Source organism: Brienomyrus brachyistius, chromosome 16 (genome assembly GCF_023856365.1).
Source record: "Brienomyrus brachyistius isolate T26 chromosome 16, BBRACH_0.4, whole genome shotgun sequence".
Lineage (NCBI taxonomy): Eukaryota > Metazoa > Chordata > Actinopteri > Osteoglossiformes > Mormyridae > Brienomyrus > Brienomyrus brachyistius.
In genome coordinates, this window is record NC_064548.1 from 26,974,265 (window position 1) to 26,997,440 (window position 23,176).

At 40.7% G+C, this 23,176-nt stretch overlaps 1 protein-coding gene across 1 annotated transcript in view; it reads left to right on the plus strand.

Moving 5' to 3' along the window:
• The first annotated feature begins 3,309 nt into the window (after window positions 1–3,309).
• Window positions 3,310–23,176, plus strand: part of LOC125709580 (protocadherin-9-like) — a 157,182-nt gene continuing 137,315 nt past the window's right edge. The window contains exons 1-2 of the mRNA XM_048978174.1: window positions 3,310–3,431; window positions 3,950–7,105. Of these exons, the coding sequence (XP_048834131.1) occupies window positions 4,073–7,105 (3,033 nt within the window). The 5' untranslated portion in view covers window positions 3,310–3,431; window positions 3,950–4,072. The remainder of the gene's footprint in view (window positions 3,432–3,949; window positions 7,106–23,176) is intronic.

A 23,176-nucleotide genomic window follows, 5' to 3' on the forward strand; every position in this document is an offset into this window, starting at 1 on the left:
TTGAACAAAATGGGAGCATTTCAGTCCATGTTTTCTTGGATAGTACATCTGCTGGTACCTGCTGTAGTCTGAAAGCCCCCAGAATAACAGTGAATTCTTTGGTACTGCTGGATGAGGCCGTTGTGTCTTTGATTTAGAAGAAGACTATTTAATTGGCTTTGATTGACAGGTAAGGACATTGTGTGCAGAAGATATTGGATTCTTGTAGAAAACGACAACAAATGTGAAAAGAAATGTACTGTTGCTTTAGAATATGTCAGGACAAGAGGTTCAACTTGTCTGGCTGATAACACTGTCATTATGAAGAGTGACATTGTGTTTCTATAATGATGGATGACGATCAAATACTTCAGCAAGCGATCAGGAAATATCCATTTCCTGGAATATCTTATCTGGAAAAGACTATAACTTGCCACTTGGCTGTTCATTTGTTATTTCAAAATAGAAGTCAGATCAAGATAAATACTCTACGGTCATATCAATTTGATTGATTTATCCTGCTGTGTGTGTGTGTGTGTGTGTGTCTGTGTGTGTGTGTGTGTGTGTGTGTGTGTGTCTGTGTGTGTGTGTGTGTCTGTGTGTGTGTGTGTGTGTGTGTGTGTGTGTCTGTGTGTGTGTGTGTGTGTGTGTGTGTGTCTGTGTGTGTGTCTGTGTGTGTGTCTGTGTGTGTCTGTGTGTGTGTCTGTGTGTGTGTCTGTGTGTGTCTGTGTGTGTGTCTGTGTGTGTGTGTGTGTCTGTGTGTCTGTGTGTGTGTCTGTGTGTGTGTCTGTGTGTGTGTGGGGGGGATTATGTATATATTACATTTTGGAGACAAAATGTCCCGTAATGTAATAAAAACCTTCTATTTTGACATTGTGGGGGCCTTTTTTTCAGTCCTCAAAAGAGGAAACTCAATTTTATAAAAGTTTGTCACCGCATTAAAAAACTAAAAATGATAAAAGTCATGTATTTAGTTTGGTTACTTATGGTTAAGGTTAGGGTTGGGTTGGGGGTTAGGTTGTCATTTTTGGGATTAGAGTTATGCTCATAGGAATGAATGGAGGATCCCTACAAAGATATGAGTACTGGTCTGTGTGTGTGTGTGTGTGTGTGTGTGTGAGAGAGAGAGAGAGAGAGAGAGAGAGAGAGAGAGAGAGAGTATGTATATCAGAGTACATTCCATGGGTAATATATTGTTAGGATACATGGACAATACGCTGGCAAACTTATCTGATCTAAATTTTAACGTAATATTAAACACACAGAAAGTACACTATATAAAAGTCAAGAAATATATATAAACTGATATCACTTCAATGAATCATATAGTCCGTATGTAAATTTTTTTTTATTGAAATTGGCTTTTGAGCAGCTCAGTCGGTCTGCATCGCCTTTCAGAAGACAAATTAATCTATAAACAGGTTGTGGGTGTCCAGAGCCTACCTGTAAGTTATAGGCACAAGGCAGGGAACAACCCAGAATGGAGCCCAAGCCATTGCAGGGCTCACTCACACACCAGTCGCACACACAGACAATTCGAAACCTGCAGTTCACCTTAGCGTGAATCTGAACGGGGGGGAAACCCCACGAGATAGATAGATAGATAGATAGATAGATAGATAGATAGATAGATAGATAGATAGATAGATAGATAGATAGATAGATAGATAGATAGATAGATAGATAGATAGATAGATAGATAGATAGATAGATAGATAGATAGATAGATAGATAGATAGATAGATACTGGAATTTTTGTTCTATTAATTGTCTTCAGATCGTGTGTTTTGAAACGGATATTAACTTTCTATGTGAACTCATTCGACAAATCTCGCATTTATAGCGCGTAACCTCTAGGTGGCAGTGTTTACCATAGCACCACAGCCTTCCGCAGATACTGCATTCGAAGAGCAGCACATGCAGAGCAAATGCGCATAAATTTTCAATTAAATGATGAAATAACATATACCGTGAGTTTGTTTTTATTTTGGTTATTGCATGACATGGCAGATCATAAAAATCAGAGCAAAACATGATACGTATATCTCTAAAATATGAACTCGACAAACTGAACCCAGAACTGACTAGTATAGCTTGTATTGTATTACACAGGACACTTAGTAAGTAACCGAAATAAAACGGGTTACAGATCATCTCCCAGACCTCCCTCTCACTGACTAACAGCTTTTACATATTTTCATCTGAGGGTTAAATTGTATGTGTTTAATTGTATGCTGTTGCTGGAATTTATGAATGTCACAGTGTACGACATTAGTTTGCGACGTTGATTGTCTGGTACCAAGATCTGTGCTATTCGGCAGCTTAAACGCTGTAAATAAAGGGCCTTCTTGTGACAGGTATCCACAGTGTTAAGCACAGATTGGCATATGACAAAGTGGGGGGACGGCGTATTGCCTGGGCGCAGCCAGCGGGGGAAAGTCCGGCTTTATCTGCAGCCCGCAGCAACTCAGGAAGCGTTTTCACCGACTCGCACTTGGCATAAGCGACTTCGGGTCAAGCCAATGGCCTCGCTGCCCCTCCCCTTAATGTGACGCAGTATAAGAGGCGGTCCAATAGCTGCTGTCAGGGGGCGGGGCGTCTCGCTGGTGTAACCTGCCCCGCCCCCCGCCGCCGGGTTTGTACCGAGTTACTGCGAGGAATCCGGCGCTGAGAGGCGGCAGCGTGAGGCGGACGGCAGCCTGTAATCGCACTATTATACGATTCGGTTATATGGAAGCGTACGTACCTGTTACCATCACGGAAATCTGATCAGAGCTGCATGGTGACACTTGGGATATCGCGAAAAGAAAATGTTTTTCCCTAATTTGGCACAAAACAGGCATCATTTACATTTCTAAACGGACACTGATCAGAGTGAACTTGTAATTCCTTTCTGCAATAGAAAAAGTGAGGCTCGGGCTCCCTCTGCACTGAGAATAGCAGATAGATCCCACAGTCGCTGCAACACGGGCTTGTATGGAGTACGGTGATGCGGAGCGGCTGCATGGAGCCGTTCTGACCGAAGGAGCAGAGCGCGATCAGGGCATCCTGGTTCCCGAAGAGGATCGTAGGCGAGCCGCGGTCCAGTCGTGAGTGCAATCGCAGCCAGCGGTGCAAAGTTGAAAGCCAGTACTAAGGCTTTAATTGATACATGCTTCGTTAGCACGTCAATCTTTGACCCCCCCGCCCCTCCATCGCCACCCCCCCCCCCCCCCCCCACACACACACACACACACACACACACACACAGGCTCCCTGGCCACCCCCGAGCACCGCATCTCTCTCTCCGATGGATCACCGCGTATTTCTCCAGCCCGACACGCTGCTCGCCTTGTTTTTTTCCTGCGGCCGCTGCTTGCGGAGACCGAAATCCGGGGGAATGATGTGCGGCTGCGGCGCCTGGGAAGCTGCTCTGCAGCCGAACCCTCGCTGACGGTCCCTCTTTATAAGCGGTAAGAAAATGCGCATCATACTGTAACTATCAATTTTTCAAAATCTATTTATTTTTCTCTTGTTATTGTGTAAGTGTGTGATTCTTTGTTGAGTGAAATATGACTATTAATACTGTTTTGAAAACGACGCGCTGTTTTCCGTAAGTTTATCAAGTGTTTGAAAGGTCGCCCGGAGACTAGTTTTGTATTTTATTGGATTGCATCTTGGAAGATGATGCTGAGAACTTGAATGGTTACTCGGGGTGATTTGGCATTACCTTGGGGAATGGAACTGACTTAAAGGGGCTATTTTCCGAGGATGATGCGAAAAAACAGCATATATTATGGAGGAGAACAGTTACTGGATCATTTGTGTTGCTTTATGTTAATCGCTATGTTCTGATGATTATGACATTTAAAATATCAAGTGCAATTTGATGCATATTAGTTTACAGAGCCATGCATTTTACCGTCATGTTTTCAACAGTGCGGTTGCTTTACAAGTAAAAAGTAACATTGCTATTATCGTTTATTTATAGGGCTGTCTGGCAGCGGCTCCTGCAAAATCAGGGTTTGGTGAATCTTGGTTTCTAGCACAGCTGTGCATGAAAGCAGAGAACAAACGTTTGAAATAACAACTGGAAGACCATTAAGCAGTTGCTATGGACCCTAAGGATTTTTACCTGTTGGCCACCATGGTCACATTCTGTTGGCTAGATCCAGCTATTGCCCAAGAATTAATCTACCCTATTAGAGAGGAATTGCAGGAGAATACTCTCATTGGAAACATACCAAAGGATCTGAACATTTCCCATACGAATGCTGTCACGGGAGCGAGTGCTAATCTGGTTTATAGGCTGGTTTCTAAAGCCGGGGATAACCCCTTACTCAGAGTTTTGAGCAGTACAGGAGAGATCTTTACAACTTCCAACCGCATCGATAGAGAAAAGCTCTGTCCCAGCCCATCCAATGAAGAAAATGAATGTTCTTTTGAAATCGAGGTGGTCATCCTTCCAAATGACTATTTTAGGCTGATTAAAATCAAAATAATTGTGAAGGATACAAATGACAACGCTCCTATGTTTCCTTCTCCCGTTATAAACATTTCCATCCCGGAGAATACGCTGATTAACAGCCGGTTTGCAATCCCTTCCGCCACTGATCCGGACACCGGCTTCAACAGCGTGCAGCATTATGAGCTTATAAATGGGCAAAATGCCTTTGGCTTGGATATCGTGGAGACGCCTGAGGGGGAGAAGTGGCCACAGCTGATCGTGCAGCAGAACTTAGACAGGGAGCAGAAGGACACCTATGTGATGAAGATCAAGGTTGAAGATGGGGGGAGCCCCCGCAAATCCAGCACGGCCATCCTTCAGGTCACTGTGACGGATGTGAACGACAACCGGCCGGTTTTCAAAGAAAGCCAGATGGAGGTCCATATACCGGAGAATTCCCCAGTGGGCACCTCTGTGGTGCAACTGCAAGCCACGGATGCAGATATCGGGCCCAATGCTGAGATCAGATACGTTTATGGAACCCAGGTTTCATCGGCCACTAAAAGGCTTTTTACATTGAACTCCACCACTGGCCTTATAACGGTGCAAAGGCTACTGGACAGAGAGGAAAGCGGAATCCACAAAATTGCAGTGCTGGCCAGTGACGGGAGCTCTAGTCCAGCTAGGGCCAGTGTTATTATTAATGTAACGGACGTTAATGATAATCCTCCAACTATAGATCTGAGGTATATTATCAGTCCAATTAATGGCACAGTTTTCCTGTCTGAGAAGGACCCCATTAATACCAAAATCGCTCTCATTTCAGTGTCGGATAAGGACACAGATGTCAATGGGAAAGTAATTTGCTTTATTGAAAAGGATGTCCCCTTCCACCTTAAAGCCGTCTATGACAACCAATATTTGTTGGAGACGTCCTCACTGCTTGATTATGAGAGCACCAAAGAATATAACTTTAAAATTGTAGCTTCGGATTCTGGCAAGCCAAGCTTAAATCAGACAGCTTTAGTCAGAGTGAGGTTAGAGGATGAGAATGACAACCCCCCCATTTTCACTCAGCCCGTAATCGAGCTGGCAGTCATGGAGAACAATAAAAGGGGCTTGTTCCTCTCCACCATCAGCGCAATGGATGAGGACAGCGGAAAGAATGCAGAGATTGTTTACCAGCTCGGACCCAATGCCTCCTTCTTCGACCTTGACCGAAAAACGGGGATTTTGACAGCTTCGCGGGTCTTCAACAGAGAGGACCAGGAACGCTTTCTGTTTACAGTGACGGCGAGAGACAATGGGACACCCCCGCTTCAAAGCCAAGCCGCCGTCATCGTCACCGTGCAGGATGAGAACGACAACAGCCCCAAGTTCACCCATAACCACTTCCAGTTCTTCGTGTCAGAGAACCTGCCCAAGTACAGCACAGTTGGGGTGATCACGGTCACTGACGCCGACGCTGGAGAGAATGCCGCTGTGATGCTCTCCATACTGAATGACGATGAAAACTTCATCTTAGACCCCTTTTCTGGAGTTATAAAGTCCAACGTGTCTTTTGACAGAGAACAGCAGAGTTCTTACACCTTTGATGTCAGGGCGATGGATGGTGGGAGGCCACCTTGCTCCTCGGCAGCCAAGGTGACCATAAATGTCATTGATGTCAATGATAACACCCCCATTGTTATTTATCCTCCATCAAATACTTCGTTCAAGTTGGTGCCCCTGTCTTCTATCCCTGGGTCAGTTGTGGCTGAGGTCTTCGCAGTGGATGGGGACACGGGCATGAATGCCGAGCTGAAATACACCATTGTAAGTGGCAACAACAATGGTTTGTTTAGAATCGACCCCGTAACGGGAAACATTACCCTGGAGGAGAAACCTTCAGTCGCTGACATTGGTCTGCATCGGCTGGTGGTTAACATAAGCGATCTTGGTTACCCAAAGTCACTCCACACACTGGTTCTGGTCTTTCTATATGTGAATGACACTGTGGGCAATGCCACCTACATTTACGACCTCATTCGCCGAACCATGGAGACCCCCTTGGATAAGAACATCGGGGACGGCAGTGAGACTTACGCCAATGGGGACTACTTGACGATTATGATTGCTATTATGACGGGGGCCATGGTTGTGATCGTGGTCATATTCGTCACTGTTTTGCTTCGCTGTCGCCATGCGACGCGATTCAAGGCGGCGCAGCGGAAGAAGCAGGGTGCCGAGTGGATGTCCCCCAATCAGGAAAACAAACAAAACAAGAAAAAGAAGCGAAAGAAACGAAAGTCTCCCAAAAATTCCCTGCTGAACTTCGTCACCATTGAAGACACCAAGCCCGATGACCCAATGCGCAAACCCATTAATGGCACTATCAGTCTTCCGGCCGAGCTGGAGGAGCAGGGTATGGGGCGCTTCGACTGGCGAACGACACCCACGTCCACCTTTAAACCCGGCAGCCCCGACCTAGCCCGGCACTACACGTCGGCCTCGCCTCCCTCGGCCTTCCACCTCAAAGCCGACACGCCCGTGGCGGTGAAGAAGCACCACGTGGTTCAGGAGCTCCCGCTGGACAACACCTTTGTTGGGGGCTGCGATACCCTCTCCAAGCGATCCTCCACTAGCTCAGACCACTTCAGTGCCTCTGAATGCAGCTCCCAGGGAGGATTCAAGACAAAGGGGCCGCTGCACGGCAAACAGGTAAAAGAGCACATTTACTGGTCTATAAGCTCAGCATACAGTTACTCCATGCAACCGCACTGAAGTGCCAGTACATGCTGTTTGCTCTGCCTGTTACAGCCCCGTTCATATAGACTCAAGCCGAAACGTGACGATAATGAGCCGATTCATATGCTTCTGTACATTGTTTTGAAAATGGATGAATATGGACACATTTTGCTGTTAGGGAGACCAAACATTTTCATTTATTATTATTGTTTAGCTGTTTTGTATTATGGTTTAAATTTTGAGCTTATGTTGTAAATACAGAGACAAACCAGTTGCTGGTTGTTAAAGCGACATTTGGGCTGTTTTAGTGACTGGAAGAAACTTAATGGCAAACTATTCGGTGACCCAGAGCAACAAAAAAACATGTAAAGGAAACATTTTTTTCTGGCCTTTTTACATTTGTTTCCTGTAGGAATTCACATAACATAAAACAGCTGCTCGAAAATGGATATATCTATGTGTACCTGCTTGTGTGTGTGTCAGTGATAGAGATAGCTGTATTCTGTTTATTACGTTTTAATGTTTCCTTTTGGCATCTAAATCGGTATGGCCAGAACATGTATGTTTGTCTGTGTGGTCAGATTTTCACCAAAAACTTAAACTAGAGAAACAATTATGATAATGAATACCATGAAATAATTTGAACTTGACAGTTGCATCACAGCAGTGAATGATTAAATGCGTTATAGAATTAATGAAGGAAAAAGAAGCATAAAAACTCTTAGAATGTTCATTTTTATCTGCTTCATGATTCTCCATCATGATTTTGCAAAACCACTATTAATTTGAGGATTTTACAATAGAGTGATAGAACACACAGGAAGGAATATTAAGACGACCCATAGATGGCAGTGTTGCTCTTTAAGGGGTGAGCTGGTGCAGTGCCAACATGCAGTAAGCGTGCTCTGTAATGGGAGCAGCAGAAGGTGCTGGCAGCTCCGAGCGCTCAGACATTCTGATGTCTAATGACAGAGCAAACCCACAGCAGATAAACAGTTACCCCCCATGAGTGATAATACCTGGCCGTTATAATGGAGGACCGTGCAGCTTTCTGCTTAAGTGGACTAAAGTTGATGCCAATGGCCATATTTGATGTTGATATTGTTTTTTAATTGTGAAAGACAAGAAAGAAAATAACGTCTAGACAAATGGCGTTGTGGGGTGGAGAATCGCTATAAAGGGTGTCGCACAAGAGGTGACACTGACCTTTTTGTTAGAGAGTGGAATACGAGGGGACACATTTTATAAGCCTCCTCGGCAATCTTATAAAAGTATGTTTTATCTATGCGTTAACAGTTCATTTTGACAAGGCTATTAGTTTATTTGCGGGCTGTTGGAGTGGAAGTTTTTCACATACATGCACAGACTTGTCAAGGGTACAGAACTATTCCTTAATGTTATTTTAAAACTTTACAATGCAGTACAAAAGACGTGAGAAATATACAATATTGACTGGCCTTAAAATCATTGTGCGTTTTCTCAAGGTTGTAACATTATTTGGTTCAACCTGCTGAAAGTGATTGATTGTGCTTCGCTTCTGTATAAGGAAACATTAGTAACAGCGGCTTGAGGAATGAAAACATTGTCCTTCTTTAAGTCAGTAACATATTTGGGTTTGAGTCTGTAAACCGCCAGGGATTATAAACTCCTGCATTTTCCTATTATTATGATTATTATTACGGTTATTATTAAATTACTGAAATCTGAAAACAGACTACGTGTAATACTTTAAGGCAAACATTTGGAGGAAAAAACATACATTTATTGGAGAAATCTGTAATTTGTAGAAACTGACAGGATTGTTTCTGTTTATGTTGATTGAGGGAAAAAACTGATTTAGTCACTAAAATGGCTGTTTCTTTGAACCCTGACTGCACCTCTGGGGTTGGCTGCCTCACATTCCCAGTCTCACCATCGCCCTCATTGGCTTAATGGTGCTTAAAAATGGTTTTGAGTTTTAAAAAATAAATTTCAAAGTGTAGTTTGAAAGCCTGCCAGAAGTGATTTTTGCTGACAGAATTCCTGTAAGGCCACTTTGCCTTACCTGGTCGCCTCACAGTTTATTACGGCTCCTTTTGCTACGCTTTGGCCATCTCACTTCTGCACACTTGTTGTGTGCTTCTAGCAAAGGTTTGTTTTTTGACCTAATGAATAGGGAAGGATATTAGGCTGTATGTAACTGGGGGTGGCATATATCCACAAGTGCAACTGTAAAATACAGTGTCGTGCTCTGTATGTAAATGAAAATGCGGAATTATAACAGTACAATATGATAAACTTAGACGAGCGTTCTCAAGGTCAGATTTAATTGTTCAACACTGCAGTATGGAAACTGTCAACTTCCTAAATATTGCATATAATTATCACATGTTTTTTAAACCCTCTGTGAAATTTGTAGTGGTTCATGAATTAGTCTGTTGACGGTACATGCCTGGGATGCTGTGGAGGCAGGCTTGAAATAGCTTTGAAGGCATATTTTAGGTCAATAAATTAAGCTGTTGCACTGAACAGCATGAATGACATTGAATTGCAGTGTCTGTCTTAAGTCAGCCCTAACATTAGCCATTAAATATAATGAAAAAACATCTTATACAAATCAGAGCTATCTGGGACGGGTTAGTAGATAATAGTGATATACTTTATTTTCTGTTTTTCCAAAGGTTAATTTTACGTGCTAATAAGAGATCTGGGTAGATGGAACATACATTGTTGTAAAAGATATTTGTTTTTTAATGAATGGACTATAACAGTGCTGATGTTTCAGTTTCCCTCGAGTGTCACTCGTCTGGGCTTCAGTGATGCTTGTTGGGTGTGTCCTTTGCAGGATGTTGGCAGTAGGATGGTCTTAGTTTGTTATCAGATTACGAGTAATAATACTGGACTGACCCTCACTATGGTTTTTTGTAAATGTGTAATTGCACAAACTGAAGTCCAAAACTGAAGGTATTATTTTATTGCCCTAAAATAATTTCAGTCTTTCTCCTAAATTATGATGAATTATGATAATGGAGAAGCAGCCACTTTTGAATACTCTACAGGTATTTAGATTTAAGGGTCCCTTCCCTTTAATGCATAGAGTGACCAAAGAGTCTGTTTTTAATTTATATTACTATAGTACATGAATGATAGTGTTTGTATTCAAGTAACTTAATATGCAACGTGAAACAGTATATCTCTGTTACTGCACCTGACCTTATTTACACGACCTAGATACAGTCACTGTCTATAATAGATTATCTTATGAAAGGGCTATGCTTTATTTTGAAATGGGAAACGTGTTTACAACAGTGCAGACAAATGAAGCAACTTAATGCTCAACAACAACTTTTTGTATTTTCACGCATCTTGATTTGGAGCGAAAACGTTTCTGATGCTGCCTGCAATTCTAGCCCTTTTCTGTTAATTTCACAGGTATTTTTTTTTCTTGTTTAAATGTCAGTCTCACATTTCTGTGGCTTGTTAGGGGTGTGCAGTGGCTCGGCGGGTAACCCCAATGCCACATACCTCTAGGGTTGGGGGTTACCAACCTGACTCTGCTCTATGTGTCAGCTGGCATGTTCTCGTCATGCTGGTTTAATTGGGGGACTCTGGTTTCCTCTGCAATCTAAAGATATGCAGTCAGCCTAACTGGTGCCTGTAAGTCGTTTGTAGCATTGGCCTGCGATGGACCTGCGTGCCGTCCAGGGTGTGGCCTGTGCAGCCCGGGGCTCCAAGCTGTCTGAGGATGGATGGATAGGTGATTACGCTGATTTTGTTGGTAGTACCATGTAACCCTTTGCACATGTTCAAGCATCCCAATGAAAACTAAGTCTATTAGCTAAAGTGGAGTAATTTTCTAAGCATATCAGGTCGGCTGTCATGTATCTATGTTTCTGCTTTAAAGTATTTAAGGGAGACTTAAGAAAATCCACATTTCCTTATTAAAGCTGAAAAAAATGCCTTGATTTCCAGCTGTAGTTAGTTATCTGGTCAGTGGTCATTGCTGTTGAATATCTTTCATTTTCTTTGGATCGGCGAAGCAGAGATCACACAAATATAGGAATTAATCACTTATATACTCACTGACATCTCAGTCCTTTAATTTTCTTTCCATGATCCACATTTGACTCTTTGTAGATTACTTGACCAAGTCATATCACAAAAATTTCCCAAAAAATATTATTTGTTTATTATCCAAACACGCCTCCTTGCAAGGAAGCTGTTCTGCATCCATCCCGAACTAAGAGGCTTGAAGAAAATGTTTCTTGGCTCCTTCTTTCTTGTGTGAAACAAAGGGGGGAAAATGGAAATGCTATATTATGTATAATTTTATTGCAGTTCAGTGCTGGTCCGCTTTTTTGTTGTTAGTCGTCATTCGATGGGCTTTCTAAACCATGAAGGCTTTGATTTTCCAAATCTGTCATTATGTTTCATAATTTCACCCTCTGTAGACCCATTCAAAGTCTAGGTATTCGGTATTGTTTCATGTGCCTAGGGACCTTGTCCTAGATAGGGTCATTGTGTCAGAAGCACTTACATTATTATTGCCATAGTCTGGTGATTCAGAAAATACTTGTATTATTAGTTAGGATACAAGCTGTATCCTAATTTTACAAGTAACAAAATTACCTTGAGCCTTAGTAAAAATATTAAATTCAATCTGTATTATACATTGTATAAAAGCTGCTTTATTTTGCCGGGTAACCATGCTTCATGTGTTGTGATCTTCTCTTATTGACCTGTTTCTATTCCTGTAATCAATCTGAAGTTTGTGTTGGGCTAAAATGCGGTAATCTACAAGTATAGATTCAAAGCAAAAAATAAACAACTTCAAAAGCATTGCTTGAATAAGTGTTTACACCATTACGATTTCATAATAAATGTTTCCAAATTGTTGTTTTGCTCATCCTCATTTTGTTCAAATTTTCCTTCTAGTTGAAATATCTCCACAGGTTACTCTAGTCAAGTATCCAATTTTCACACTATGTACTGAAAAATGAAGTAGAATGCATTCAACTCCGTACACTTTCTCAATGTTCTTTGTGGATCCGACTGTGTACATTAAGCAGCAGTCCTGTCGAACCCATTAGGCTACCCAAAACCGGACCAGAACGAAGTACAATTCAGAGCAGCCAACTGACCCAACAATACCCTTCAGAACCTGTCTTCGTCCATAGCGGCAAACTGAGCGTCCAGTGACTGGAGGGCACCCGTGTAGTTTCCAACCTCCCTGAAGCTTTCTGGGGAATAAAAAAGTTAGTTCTGAGGTGCTCTGGCAGAGCACATGACGAAGCAGTCCAGTCGTTTCAATGGCTTGGCACCTTTTCAGGTAATTGCTGTGGAGATGGAAAGATGGGAAAATAATTAGATGACCTTCAGTTTAGCGTCTCAGTGTAAGGGACTGACTGCTGGATCTGGCAGTTGCTGCCAGAAGGTTCTAACACTTCCCCTGTCAGATATTTGACTGTGAGGGTAAAATCCAATGAGCTCTAAATAACCCTCCCCAAAAGTGTTAGGGTGACCAGTAACCACCTGCTTTCACTGCCACTTGTAGGTGGCATCCGAGGGATTCATTAATCCTTTTCCAGTTCAGTGGGCAGGATTTCTACTGATTTTTATATCAAGGCCAGTAAATTACTCATCATTTTTATTTACAGTGTTATATAGATACCTTTGTCGGTAGCACAATGCAGCACATACTTAATGGTTGTGTCATAGAAGTCAAGAAAGATTCTCTCAAATAATGGAAAACTGAGGATCATTCCTGCCTGCTGTCATCAGGCATCACAATATCTCCTCCAGACACACTGGACCCAACCTCTAGCCATGACACATCTGGACAGCATCTCATCTGAAACACATAGGACTTTCACTATGTAAATTGCACATACACCATTTGTTTGTTTGTTTGTTTAATTCCCTGCACAATATTCTGTTTGCACAATATTCTGTTTGTGTACTGTGTACTCTTTGCATGTCTGCTTTTTGTACTGTGTACCGTCTTTGCACTTTGTCTCTGTTTTGCACTATATGTATCTATGCACTTTATGTACTTCCTGTATATGCAAAAAAAAATCTCCTTGAGATCAATAAAGTTACCTTATACATTTATAGATACATTTTAGCAGGCAAAATTAGTTATAACAATTAGTAAAATGCAGAAAAAATACAATGACAAATATTTACCTTTTCTGGAGAAAACAGGGGTCACTTAGACACATAAGCTCTGACATTATGCAGTGTTCATGGAATCTATGGTAGCCAAGCATGCCTCCATAATGCGATGTCACTGTTTTGAACAGCCGAGTACTTAAATCCATCCGCATTCTGAAGCAGAACTGAAACAAAACTGGATTCAGAGTGATGGGTCTGGTTTGTTTGTTTGTTTGTTTGTTTGTTGTGGTTTTTGTTTGTTGTGGTTTGTGGTTTTTGTGTGTGTTTTTGTGGTTGTGAACAAACCATCCACTGTTTAACTCACTTTTTGTGTCCACTTTATCATTTATTTTTTATCCTGTACTTCATTTTGTATTTTGCGAAGGGTTAAAAAGTCCAGTATTTTTCTGTAAATATTTTTTTATGAAACTAAAGGGGAATCAAAAGTAACCTTATTTAATTTGGTTAAACTGGACTCCTGCTAAAAACATTGTTCTTGCATAATAATCTAGCACTAAACATCAATATGTGCAGTAATGTGCTTTACAAAGTAATGTGTGCAGTAAAGTACAAATAGTCAGAGCTACTAGGAAAGAAAAAAAAAAGACTGTAAGCCTGAAAGATCTGCACCCTAGTATTGCTTGGTCTGCTTGACATGGTCATTTTTCTAACTCACCTTTCCTGAGCGTCCCAGAGCCCCCGTAAGGACAGAAAGGCGTCTCTTATCAGTGCAGGAGAGCTAATATTCCACGTCTGAGGTCATTTCAGCCTTTCCAATCCTTTCTCATTCTTCTTCCTATGTTTTCAACATGGTCAGTAACCTGGGCTAGAGGTATTCAGTTATTTACTTGCTTGTTTTTCCGCACCAAACTGATGTGTTAAATTATTGTGTACTGTGTGCATATGATCTTCACAAGGTGAGGGAGCTGCTATGTTGAAGGTGTTCATCAGCGTATAAATGACACAGTGAGTGCATCTGTACATTCATCAAACAGCAATGGTCACTCCAGGCGTTGTGGTCCTTACACAGTATAACCTTGAATATCCCAACTAGGACAGCTATTAAGTTTTATAAGAAGTGGAACCATGTGGTCCTCTGCACATCCTGCTTGAGCCCTAAAATCATAACCCTAGTTCCCACCCACAAGAACCCCTGGGTGATCTATCACTGGTGCGAGGAGTTTCAGCTCCAGTACCCACTTCTTACATTCCACTGTTACCGTTTGGCAACTGTGAAAGGAGATGGAGAAGAGGAAAGAAAAATAGTAAGAAAAGACGTTCCCAATAATGTCTAAATGTGTGGGCTGCTTGTGTCAAAGAGATTTTTAAATCTTTTGTTGCCTTTAGGCAGAATTTAGGAGTCTCTGATTGAAGTGTTTTGGTTGCCAACGGAGTCTGTAGTGTTTCAGCTCACACTCGGGGTGATACGGAAGAAGCACAGGTCGCCTTTCAGATGTTTATGACCAACAGGCAGCTCTTGCAGGCAAACCGACCTTCTGCCAACGCAAACTCCCGCCACACTTAATAGGCAGAAGGTCTGTCAGGTAATTGCTGTCAGCTGGAAAGATAACAAGACAAACCTTCAATTATATTTCTCAAAGTAGAGATGTCCCACGGTTGTCAACAGAGGGGGCTGGAACTACCTCAACCAGATTCAAAATGATGGGAGCAGCACTGTTAGATGCAAAACGCAGTATTATTTTTGACATGCTACTTACTCCTTTAATATATCTTCCAAATGCAAGTTTCACGTACAAAATAACGACTGAGTGCCTTGTGCTTTAGCTCCATGACATATAATGTTCATGGTTTTAGGCAATTTCTGTGAAGGTAAATGCCATATCTTTGTGAATATATACACCGCAATATGGACGCAAAGAAATGTCAAACAGGGATCGATGGAAGATTGTGTTTTAGTGTGTCTGTGGGTATGATAGTAACATCTTTTCTGGATTTACTTCAAACTGAGCTAGCAGATTCAAAATAAGTATGCAGGACTGTTGTGATTTACAGTGTCTTTTTAAGGTATCACTTTGATCTGCTAGATAATCGCCATGGATAACTACATTTGTTAACCAAATCAATCTATGATAATGATAATGGATTTTAAAACAGTCCAAAGCTGTTAGTCATATCTCTGGTGGCTGCAATTATTAGCAGATCTATAATTTGGGATTTGCTTGTGGGTACAGGCTGTATCTAGTGTAAGGTTGTTTGGTAGCATTTACTGTTAGTATTAAAAAAGTATTATATTCTGCTGATTAATATCTTTTATTTTGAGTATAAAATACACTGCAAAATGTCTTGTCGACAAACAGAGAAGCGCAGTTAATTCATACTGACATAATATAATGCAGACACACTGCATGTAACGTATCTGTTGGGCTGCATGACCTGTTACTGTTTGAGCTGACGTTCATAATGATAGCATTATAAGATAAACTGAGCAATCTGAAGCAGACAGCTTGCTGCTCATTTCAGAGTGACTTTGCTGCAGTTTTCTGCATCTCAAAAGACGGGGCTCCACAGAACTCTCGTATTATTGTTCCCTAATGGATTTGCATCAGCAGCATCTACGTGGCCTTTGAGGATTAACACATCCTTCTATCTATCATACAGCAGAAGTATGGAAGGACGCTGTTTTTCAAGACATGCATGCACAGTACATTGAAAATTGTTACTGAAGTTTTAATTCTAAATTCTTGCAACAGTTAACAGTTTCGTGAAACAAATGCACGTGGGACTTCTATTGTTTATTCAATTCTGCAGCTCGGAGATCCTCCTTCACAGCTCCCTTAACATTTTGTACTATGCAGATAATCTGTATTGGCATTACTCATGGCTCTGTTTTGTTTATTTAATATTATATTTCATCAGAAATGCTAGCTTTAATGTTATATTTCATCAGAAATGCTAGCTTGCTGGCAGCCTCATGGCTCTGTGAGCAGCACTGCGGTTTCACACCTCCAGGGTTATGTTTGATTCTTGCCAGGCTCTGAGTTGGAGTTTTCATGTTCTCTCCTTGTTCCTTCGGGCTCTGAAGATTCCTCCCACAGTCCAAAACCATCCAGCATGCGTGGACCCAAGTCTCTAAATGCCCCGTAATGTGTGTGTGTGTGTGTGTGTGTGTGTGTGTGTGTCGGCATGCCCTCCTATCCCAGGTCTTCCTTACCTTGTGACCTGTGCCTTCCGGGTTCAGCCCCAGGATCACAGCAAAATTGCAGTGGATCAGCAGTGATGCAACTCGAATGGGTGCTAGATTGCTGAAGCTGCTGTTAATGTTATCCCATCATAATATTTTTACTAAAAGAACCTGAATCCCCTTAATGAAAGTTTCTAAACTATTGCATTGCGATACAAATATCAGTAAACAATGCATTACCAACCATGCATTGTTTTACACTGTACATATTTCTTTTAACTCGTGAATTCCTGTTTACCACATCTTCAGTAAAAGAAAATTCAAACTGATTAATGCATGAAACTGAATGGAAAGCCATGCCACGGAGATTTTTGGATGCCTTACCATGAAAGGATGAATACAGATAGTGGAATCATAATAGAGGCACCTCTGCACGATACAGTCCATGGAATATAATGTGTCTGATGTTCTGCATTATCAAATTATCATTTTCTGATGCTGGTGGAGAAAACTGGGGCGCAGAAGCTGGGAAGCTTCACCAAGATGATGTTGTTCACCAAACACGTGGAGAATGGCTGCAGGTCTGGGATGTGGAAGAGCCCCCTACCCTACTTCAGACTAAATCAGTACTTTACATTGATCCTGCTTTGCCTTGTTTTGTGCTTCTAAGAGGAAATTGCACTTATTTCATGGTGAAATGGAAGATTGATTCTCTCTGTACACTTGTTGATGAGATCTGTTGAAAGAGATTTTTTTTTGTTGCCGCTGTGTTGAAATTCAGTTAAACAATAGTAAGATTGAAATCATATATGTCGTTTATGCAAATTTCTAATCTGCCAATCATGGTGCAGCAGCTCAATGCATAAATGGATCAAGAACTTCAGATATTCATCAATTCAAACACCAGAATGGGAAAAAAATGTCTTTGACCATCACATGCCTGTTGGTGCCAGGCAGAGTCGCCCCAGTGTCTCAGATACTGTAGATTTCCTGGGATTTTCATGGACTGCAGCCTCTAGAGTTTTCACATAACGATGCACAAAAACATTCACTGAGTGGCAGTTCTTGTTGATGAGAGAGATCAGAAACGAATGGTCAGACTGGTTCAAGCTGGCAAGAAGGGTATAGTAACTCTTATCACTACTCTTTAAACCAATGGTGAACACAATAGTATCCCTTAATGCGCAAGACGCTGAACATTAGTACAGCAGTAGAAGACCATATTGGGTTCCACTCCTGTCAGCTAGCAACAGGCAACTGAAGCTGCAGAGGACAAAGGTTCACTGAAAGCGAGAAGCCGGACATTAAAGAGAGATCTGATGAAACTTAATTTCTGCATCAACGTGCAGATGGTTGGATCTGAATTTGGTGTAAACAGCACAAATCCATGCACTCAACCGGCATTGTGCCGACAGTTCAGGCTGGTGATGGTGGTGTCATGATGTGGGGGGTGTTTTCTTGGCACACCAGTCAAAAAATGTTTAAATACCACAGTACAGACGTGCACCATTTACCCGTCTTCTAATGGATTCTTCCAGCAGAGTAATGCACCATGTCACAAAACACAAGTCATATCAAACTAGTTCCATGGAAATTATAACAATGTTTAATATGAATAACAGTCCATAGTGTTCAGTGTTTAATCACCCTACCCAGTTGTTTCTTGTAGACTTAGCATATTAAGTTACACAGCCATTTATCTGGGGAAAAGAGAGAGAGGGAAGATGGTGAAAAATATTTATAAACCTACAATAGAAATATATACAGTCACACATATTCAACATTATGGGTATAGGTCACTTGGATATTTCTCTCAGAAAATAAAAAAAACAACATTTGTAGTTAATTAAATTCATTGGGAAATGCGTGAATCCAAATCCAATATTCAAAAATATAAAAATGGGAGTGAAAAAGACAGAAATAAATTTTTAAAAATAAATTGAATAAATTACTGTTATATGCCTCTGCAGTTTTAAAATGTCCTCTTTTACAGTCTGACATCATTAGATTACTTACTTGAAAGCCTATGTGCCTGAGATATTTTTACAGATAAATACTGCATATGAAAATTGAAAAAGACGTCAGAACCACACATCAAATAATATAGTTGACACAAGAGCATTTCATTTCTAAGCGGCTGCTTGCTGTACGTGACGCTGCATCTTTGTCTGTTCTTGCTTTTAGCATTTTATTGTTGACTGAGTTTATTGTTTTATTCGCAGAACTGTGTCAGGTTAGCTTGGCACAGGTCAACATATTTATTTCTGTTTTTATTTTTTTAATTCCTATTCGTCAAAAAAGGTTTTGTAAATGAATAGCATATTTCAGTGTGGTGTTGATATTGTCAGCGTTACCGTGTTTACTTACTCTGCTCTTTGATTATGTCCTTGACGTTGCTCTTTTACTCCAGGCCCACATTTATCACTTACATTGATTAAGAGTTTTGGTCGTCTGGGTCAACAAGGGCATGATCTATCTGTTTCAGGTGAAAGTGTGCTGTGAAGTACATCCCAAGGGAACATTTAGAATGTACATAAAATATGGTTTGACGTTCATTTCACTGTCACTGCCGTAACAAATTGTTCGGAATAATAGCTTCCTTGCAGACTTCAGTTACTGCGATGTTTTCCCTTTCACTGGGTCAAATTTAGACAGGAAAACTTGGGCCATTATCTAGTCTTAAACGTATGAAAACGTTCAATATTTGTATTCTTATTCATCGAGGTTAAAGAAATTTTATTATTCTCTGATTTTAACATGATTGACTGTGGGCAAATTGGGTATACCATGGACTACAGCAAGTTTACAAGTTTAGCTTTGCGGGATGTTAGTGATAAGATTGACGTTAACATTTATTATGTAAGGGTTTTTTGTTTGCTCATTGACATTGCAATCAGGGACACAAAATGCAAATTTCTTGGCTCAGGAAGAGCAGTAGCAAGACATTGTGAGGGTAGCCCAGCACGTGCATTTCATTTAATGTGAAGCGAGCCCTTCAAAAAGACAATCAGATGGCCCATGCACTACAAGTGAAAAATGGATGCATATATCATTCCAGACAGAATATTGCTTATGAAGAGCAAAGGCTACTCTGGGCAGAACGGAAGCTCCTGCCAGGAATAGTGGAGATAATGTGACTGGCGTTGACTTCAAGCATTTAGCTGAGGTCTCCCATTGAAACAGCCTGCTCTGTGAATCATGTGACCTCCTGTCGATAGCACATTCCTTTAATGGGTATGTCTGTGATGCTGAACAATGATAGCCCTTTAAAGTGTATATGTGAATGTCTCTCCGGGCTAAGATCACAGGATCTGTGCATGAATAAGGGTGGCACATTACACAGCCTTCACACAAGTGAGTGGTTATTCCACAATACTGAAGTCACTGTCCTCCTTGTTCTTCAGGATTGCCTACAGAGGTCATCTGTCAACATATGAAGAATTTCCTGTTGGAAAGCACTGATAAACAGTACATGGCATTGGAATACATTTAAGAGGGTGTTTGCTTTTGTGCAGTTATCTGGCCAAGTAAGATCCAAAAGTATGACATGTGTCAGACATATTTGAAAAGAGTACATTCTGTCTTTAAAGATATATAGCATAACCACAGCACCTTCACCTGAATATGATTTTTCATTGAATGATTTGGACAGACTGTCAGACTTACATTGTTGTTTTACACAAAGGAACTGTAAGTCCATGCTTACAATAATTATTTTGATGTACTGCAATGCATTAAAATGTTAATTGTAGCTAAAAAGAACAATATTTAACATTTAAATATCAGGAATCCTCTCAGAGAAAGGCCAGATAAGAGTATGACTCAAATGGTAACGAATAGACTATTTCATTCACTCTCCCAACTGTGATGTTGATTACTCTTACTGCATGGTACATAAAGTAAAAGCCAAATGGAAGTAAGCCTAAGCTCTGTAAATCTAGCCCTCCTTAAAGTGAAAGGGTTGCTATTAACATTCAAAAACCAGCCGATGTCCTGAAGCTTAATGTTTTGAATTCATTTGCTAATATCACTAGATAAATCTCCTACCACCATTCATTGTTCAGTTAACAATACAGGTTCATATTTTATTCACCAATTCCTGCATTCAACATTGGTTTTCTTCTCTACGGTAATATGGAATACAATTTGAAATTATTCTTCTGTGACTCTGAGAGAGCTAATTATGTTTGTTTGTTTCCCATACCTATCTATCTTGTGTGTGTGTGTGTATATACACGTGTGTGTGTGTGTGTATGTGTGTGTGCAATACATAGTGTGATATATGTACGCAATGTAATTATATATATATACATACAGCTACTCATGTTTGTTAAAAATGCATACCTAACAGCTCAACACATAGTCAGCTAACTAGTCGAAAAGCTAACAAATCTTGGTGAAAATCTAAATCTAAATCCTGAAGATGTTGCATCTCTAAAATCCAATTGCTGCAGAAGGGAAGTCACTGCACATGAAGGCTATATACTGCACCAGTAGATGGTGTATTTCAATCATGACCAAGGTGCAAGAGACACGAAGTAGTGGATAAACTCTCTAGTTCGTCAACTTATTCACCAACTTAACCGTTTGCTCACTGTAGGCGTGTACCTATGGTCCCAGGTTTAGTTTACAGCCAATCGTATGCTCGCTTACGTCACACCCTTACATGTGTCACTGGCTCTGACTGGCCTTAATAATGGAGGGAAGCAGCATTCACTTCATATTTCTGAGGACAAGCGGAAGAATGAACAGAACAAATCTTTGCAAGGACATGAATGTGAGCATATTTCCCCTAATGGCCTCGTTTCCCACAAACGGCATTAGAATTCAGGGGTTACATCCTTCCTAGAAAGGTGCCATCTTCCATCGCTAAAGACCAGTGACAATACTCAAGAATAGAAGTTCGGAGGATGATAAGAATCCCTGGATGTCGTTAAAGAGTATGATAGAGTACGGTGGACCAGAAAGTTGGAATATTAAAAGTCTGAAAGAAACAGAATAGAAACAATGTAGGGACGTAATTTACAGAAGCGATAAACTCGTTACAGATACTCAGTTTACAGTTAATAGAGCAGTATATATTTTGAGGTACTGTGTGGCCACGATACCATTTGGCACTAACTAGTCCGGAACATCGTACTATAAATTGTAAGCGATCAGTGAGTTATTATTCTTCGTTATACAGTCATGCGCCGCATAACGACATTTCACTCATCAGCAGGCCACATATATGTGCTGAAAAATCACCTAGTGAAGTGGTGGAGCAACACATTACAAACCTACGGCACTGTCAGTCTTATAAAAGGATACCACATTCAGTTATGTACAGTACATAATACTTGCTATTGATAACACACAACTGGGTAACTGGTTTATTTATTTACTGTACTTTTCGTTATTTTAGTGTTTAGTCTTTCTACTTCCACACACACGCACAAAAACACACACATATGTACATAAACAGAAGTGTGTATATACAGTTTACTGTAACCTAGGTTACTGTACAGTACGTACACTAAAAGTACATGTAATATTAGCACAATTACGAATTTGCCTAGTGACGCATTTCTCAGAACCCATCCCCATCGTTAAGTTTCATGTGACTCTGTGGTTGCATCTGTATTACAGTGACCAAGCAGTTGCAGACAACATTGGTGTCCATTACTTGGTTTATTTTGGCCTCAGCTGGGGCCTCCTCAGAGACGGACTTGCATATGATCATCTTACCCATCTAATTTGTGTTTATGCATTGGGGAGATTCAATAAAATGAGCTGTATTATGTTAAGGATATAGTTGTGCTTGAAGGATATATGCTTGCACATTATTATTATTATTATTATTATTATTATTATTAACAGTAATAATAATACTATGAATACTACTACTACTACTAATAATAACAACCTGTTTCAATTAATTTAACAATTTAAATAGCCAAAAAATCATGAATTTACCTCTAAATACTGACATTACTATGTAAATATATTTCATGTACATTCTTGGTTACTAGGTGCTTAGGTGGAAATGGCAATGAGAAGAACTGGCCTTTGATTTGCTTAATTCTTTTTGTTCAACAACAGATCAGAAATGAAGAAGCAACTGCTTTAATTGCAGCGTGGAGAAGAGTGCACCTATGATGCGATGGCAATCAGAGTTTCACTCAGAACGTTAACAGCATAGTCATGTATCTGTGCTTGATTAATGATAAGGGATGTGTGTGCAAATGCAGCATTGCACATCGCTATCTTTTGCGCCGAGAAGGAAGAATACGAACGCCCTACCTGTTACAGTACATTGCAGTTTCAGTCTTGTAAATTTAACATGACTCTCTCGCACCCGGCTGAAAAGGATATTAAGCAGAACGGAAAATGGCAAACTAAACAAGAACCACAACTTGCATTTTGCTCACAGGAAAGCTGTCCCTGTAACCTAGTTTACCACATCATTGTTTGTTTCATATTACAATTTAACACACTGACATGAGTCAGGATGTTTATATATTTCTAGGTCGTGGTACAAAGCAGCCACTGCAGTATCCTAATATATTTTGAATATGCAATAGAGAGGTAACAGCTATGGAAATACTCTAAGCACTGGAAGGTGTAACCCTGCTGGATTGATTCTGAACATGTCCTCTAGGAATTGTTAGCCCAGTTTGTTTATCTGAAAAATATAACGAAACAGAATACAAGGGGAAAAAAATTCTAAGAAATGCAATATCTTAAAATGTAAGGAGAAGCAGAGGGTTACCAATGAGTGCAGATTGATT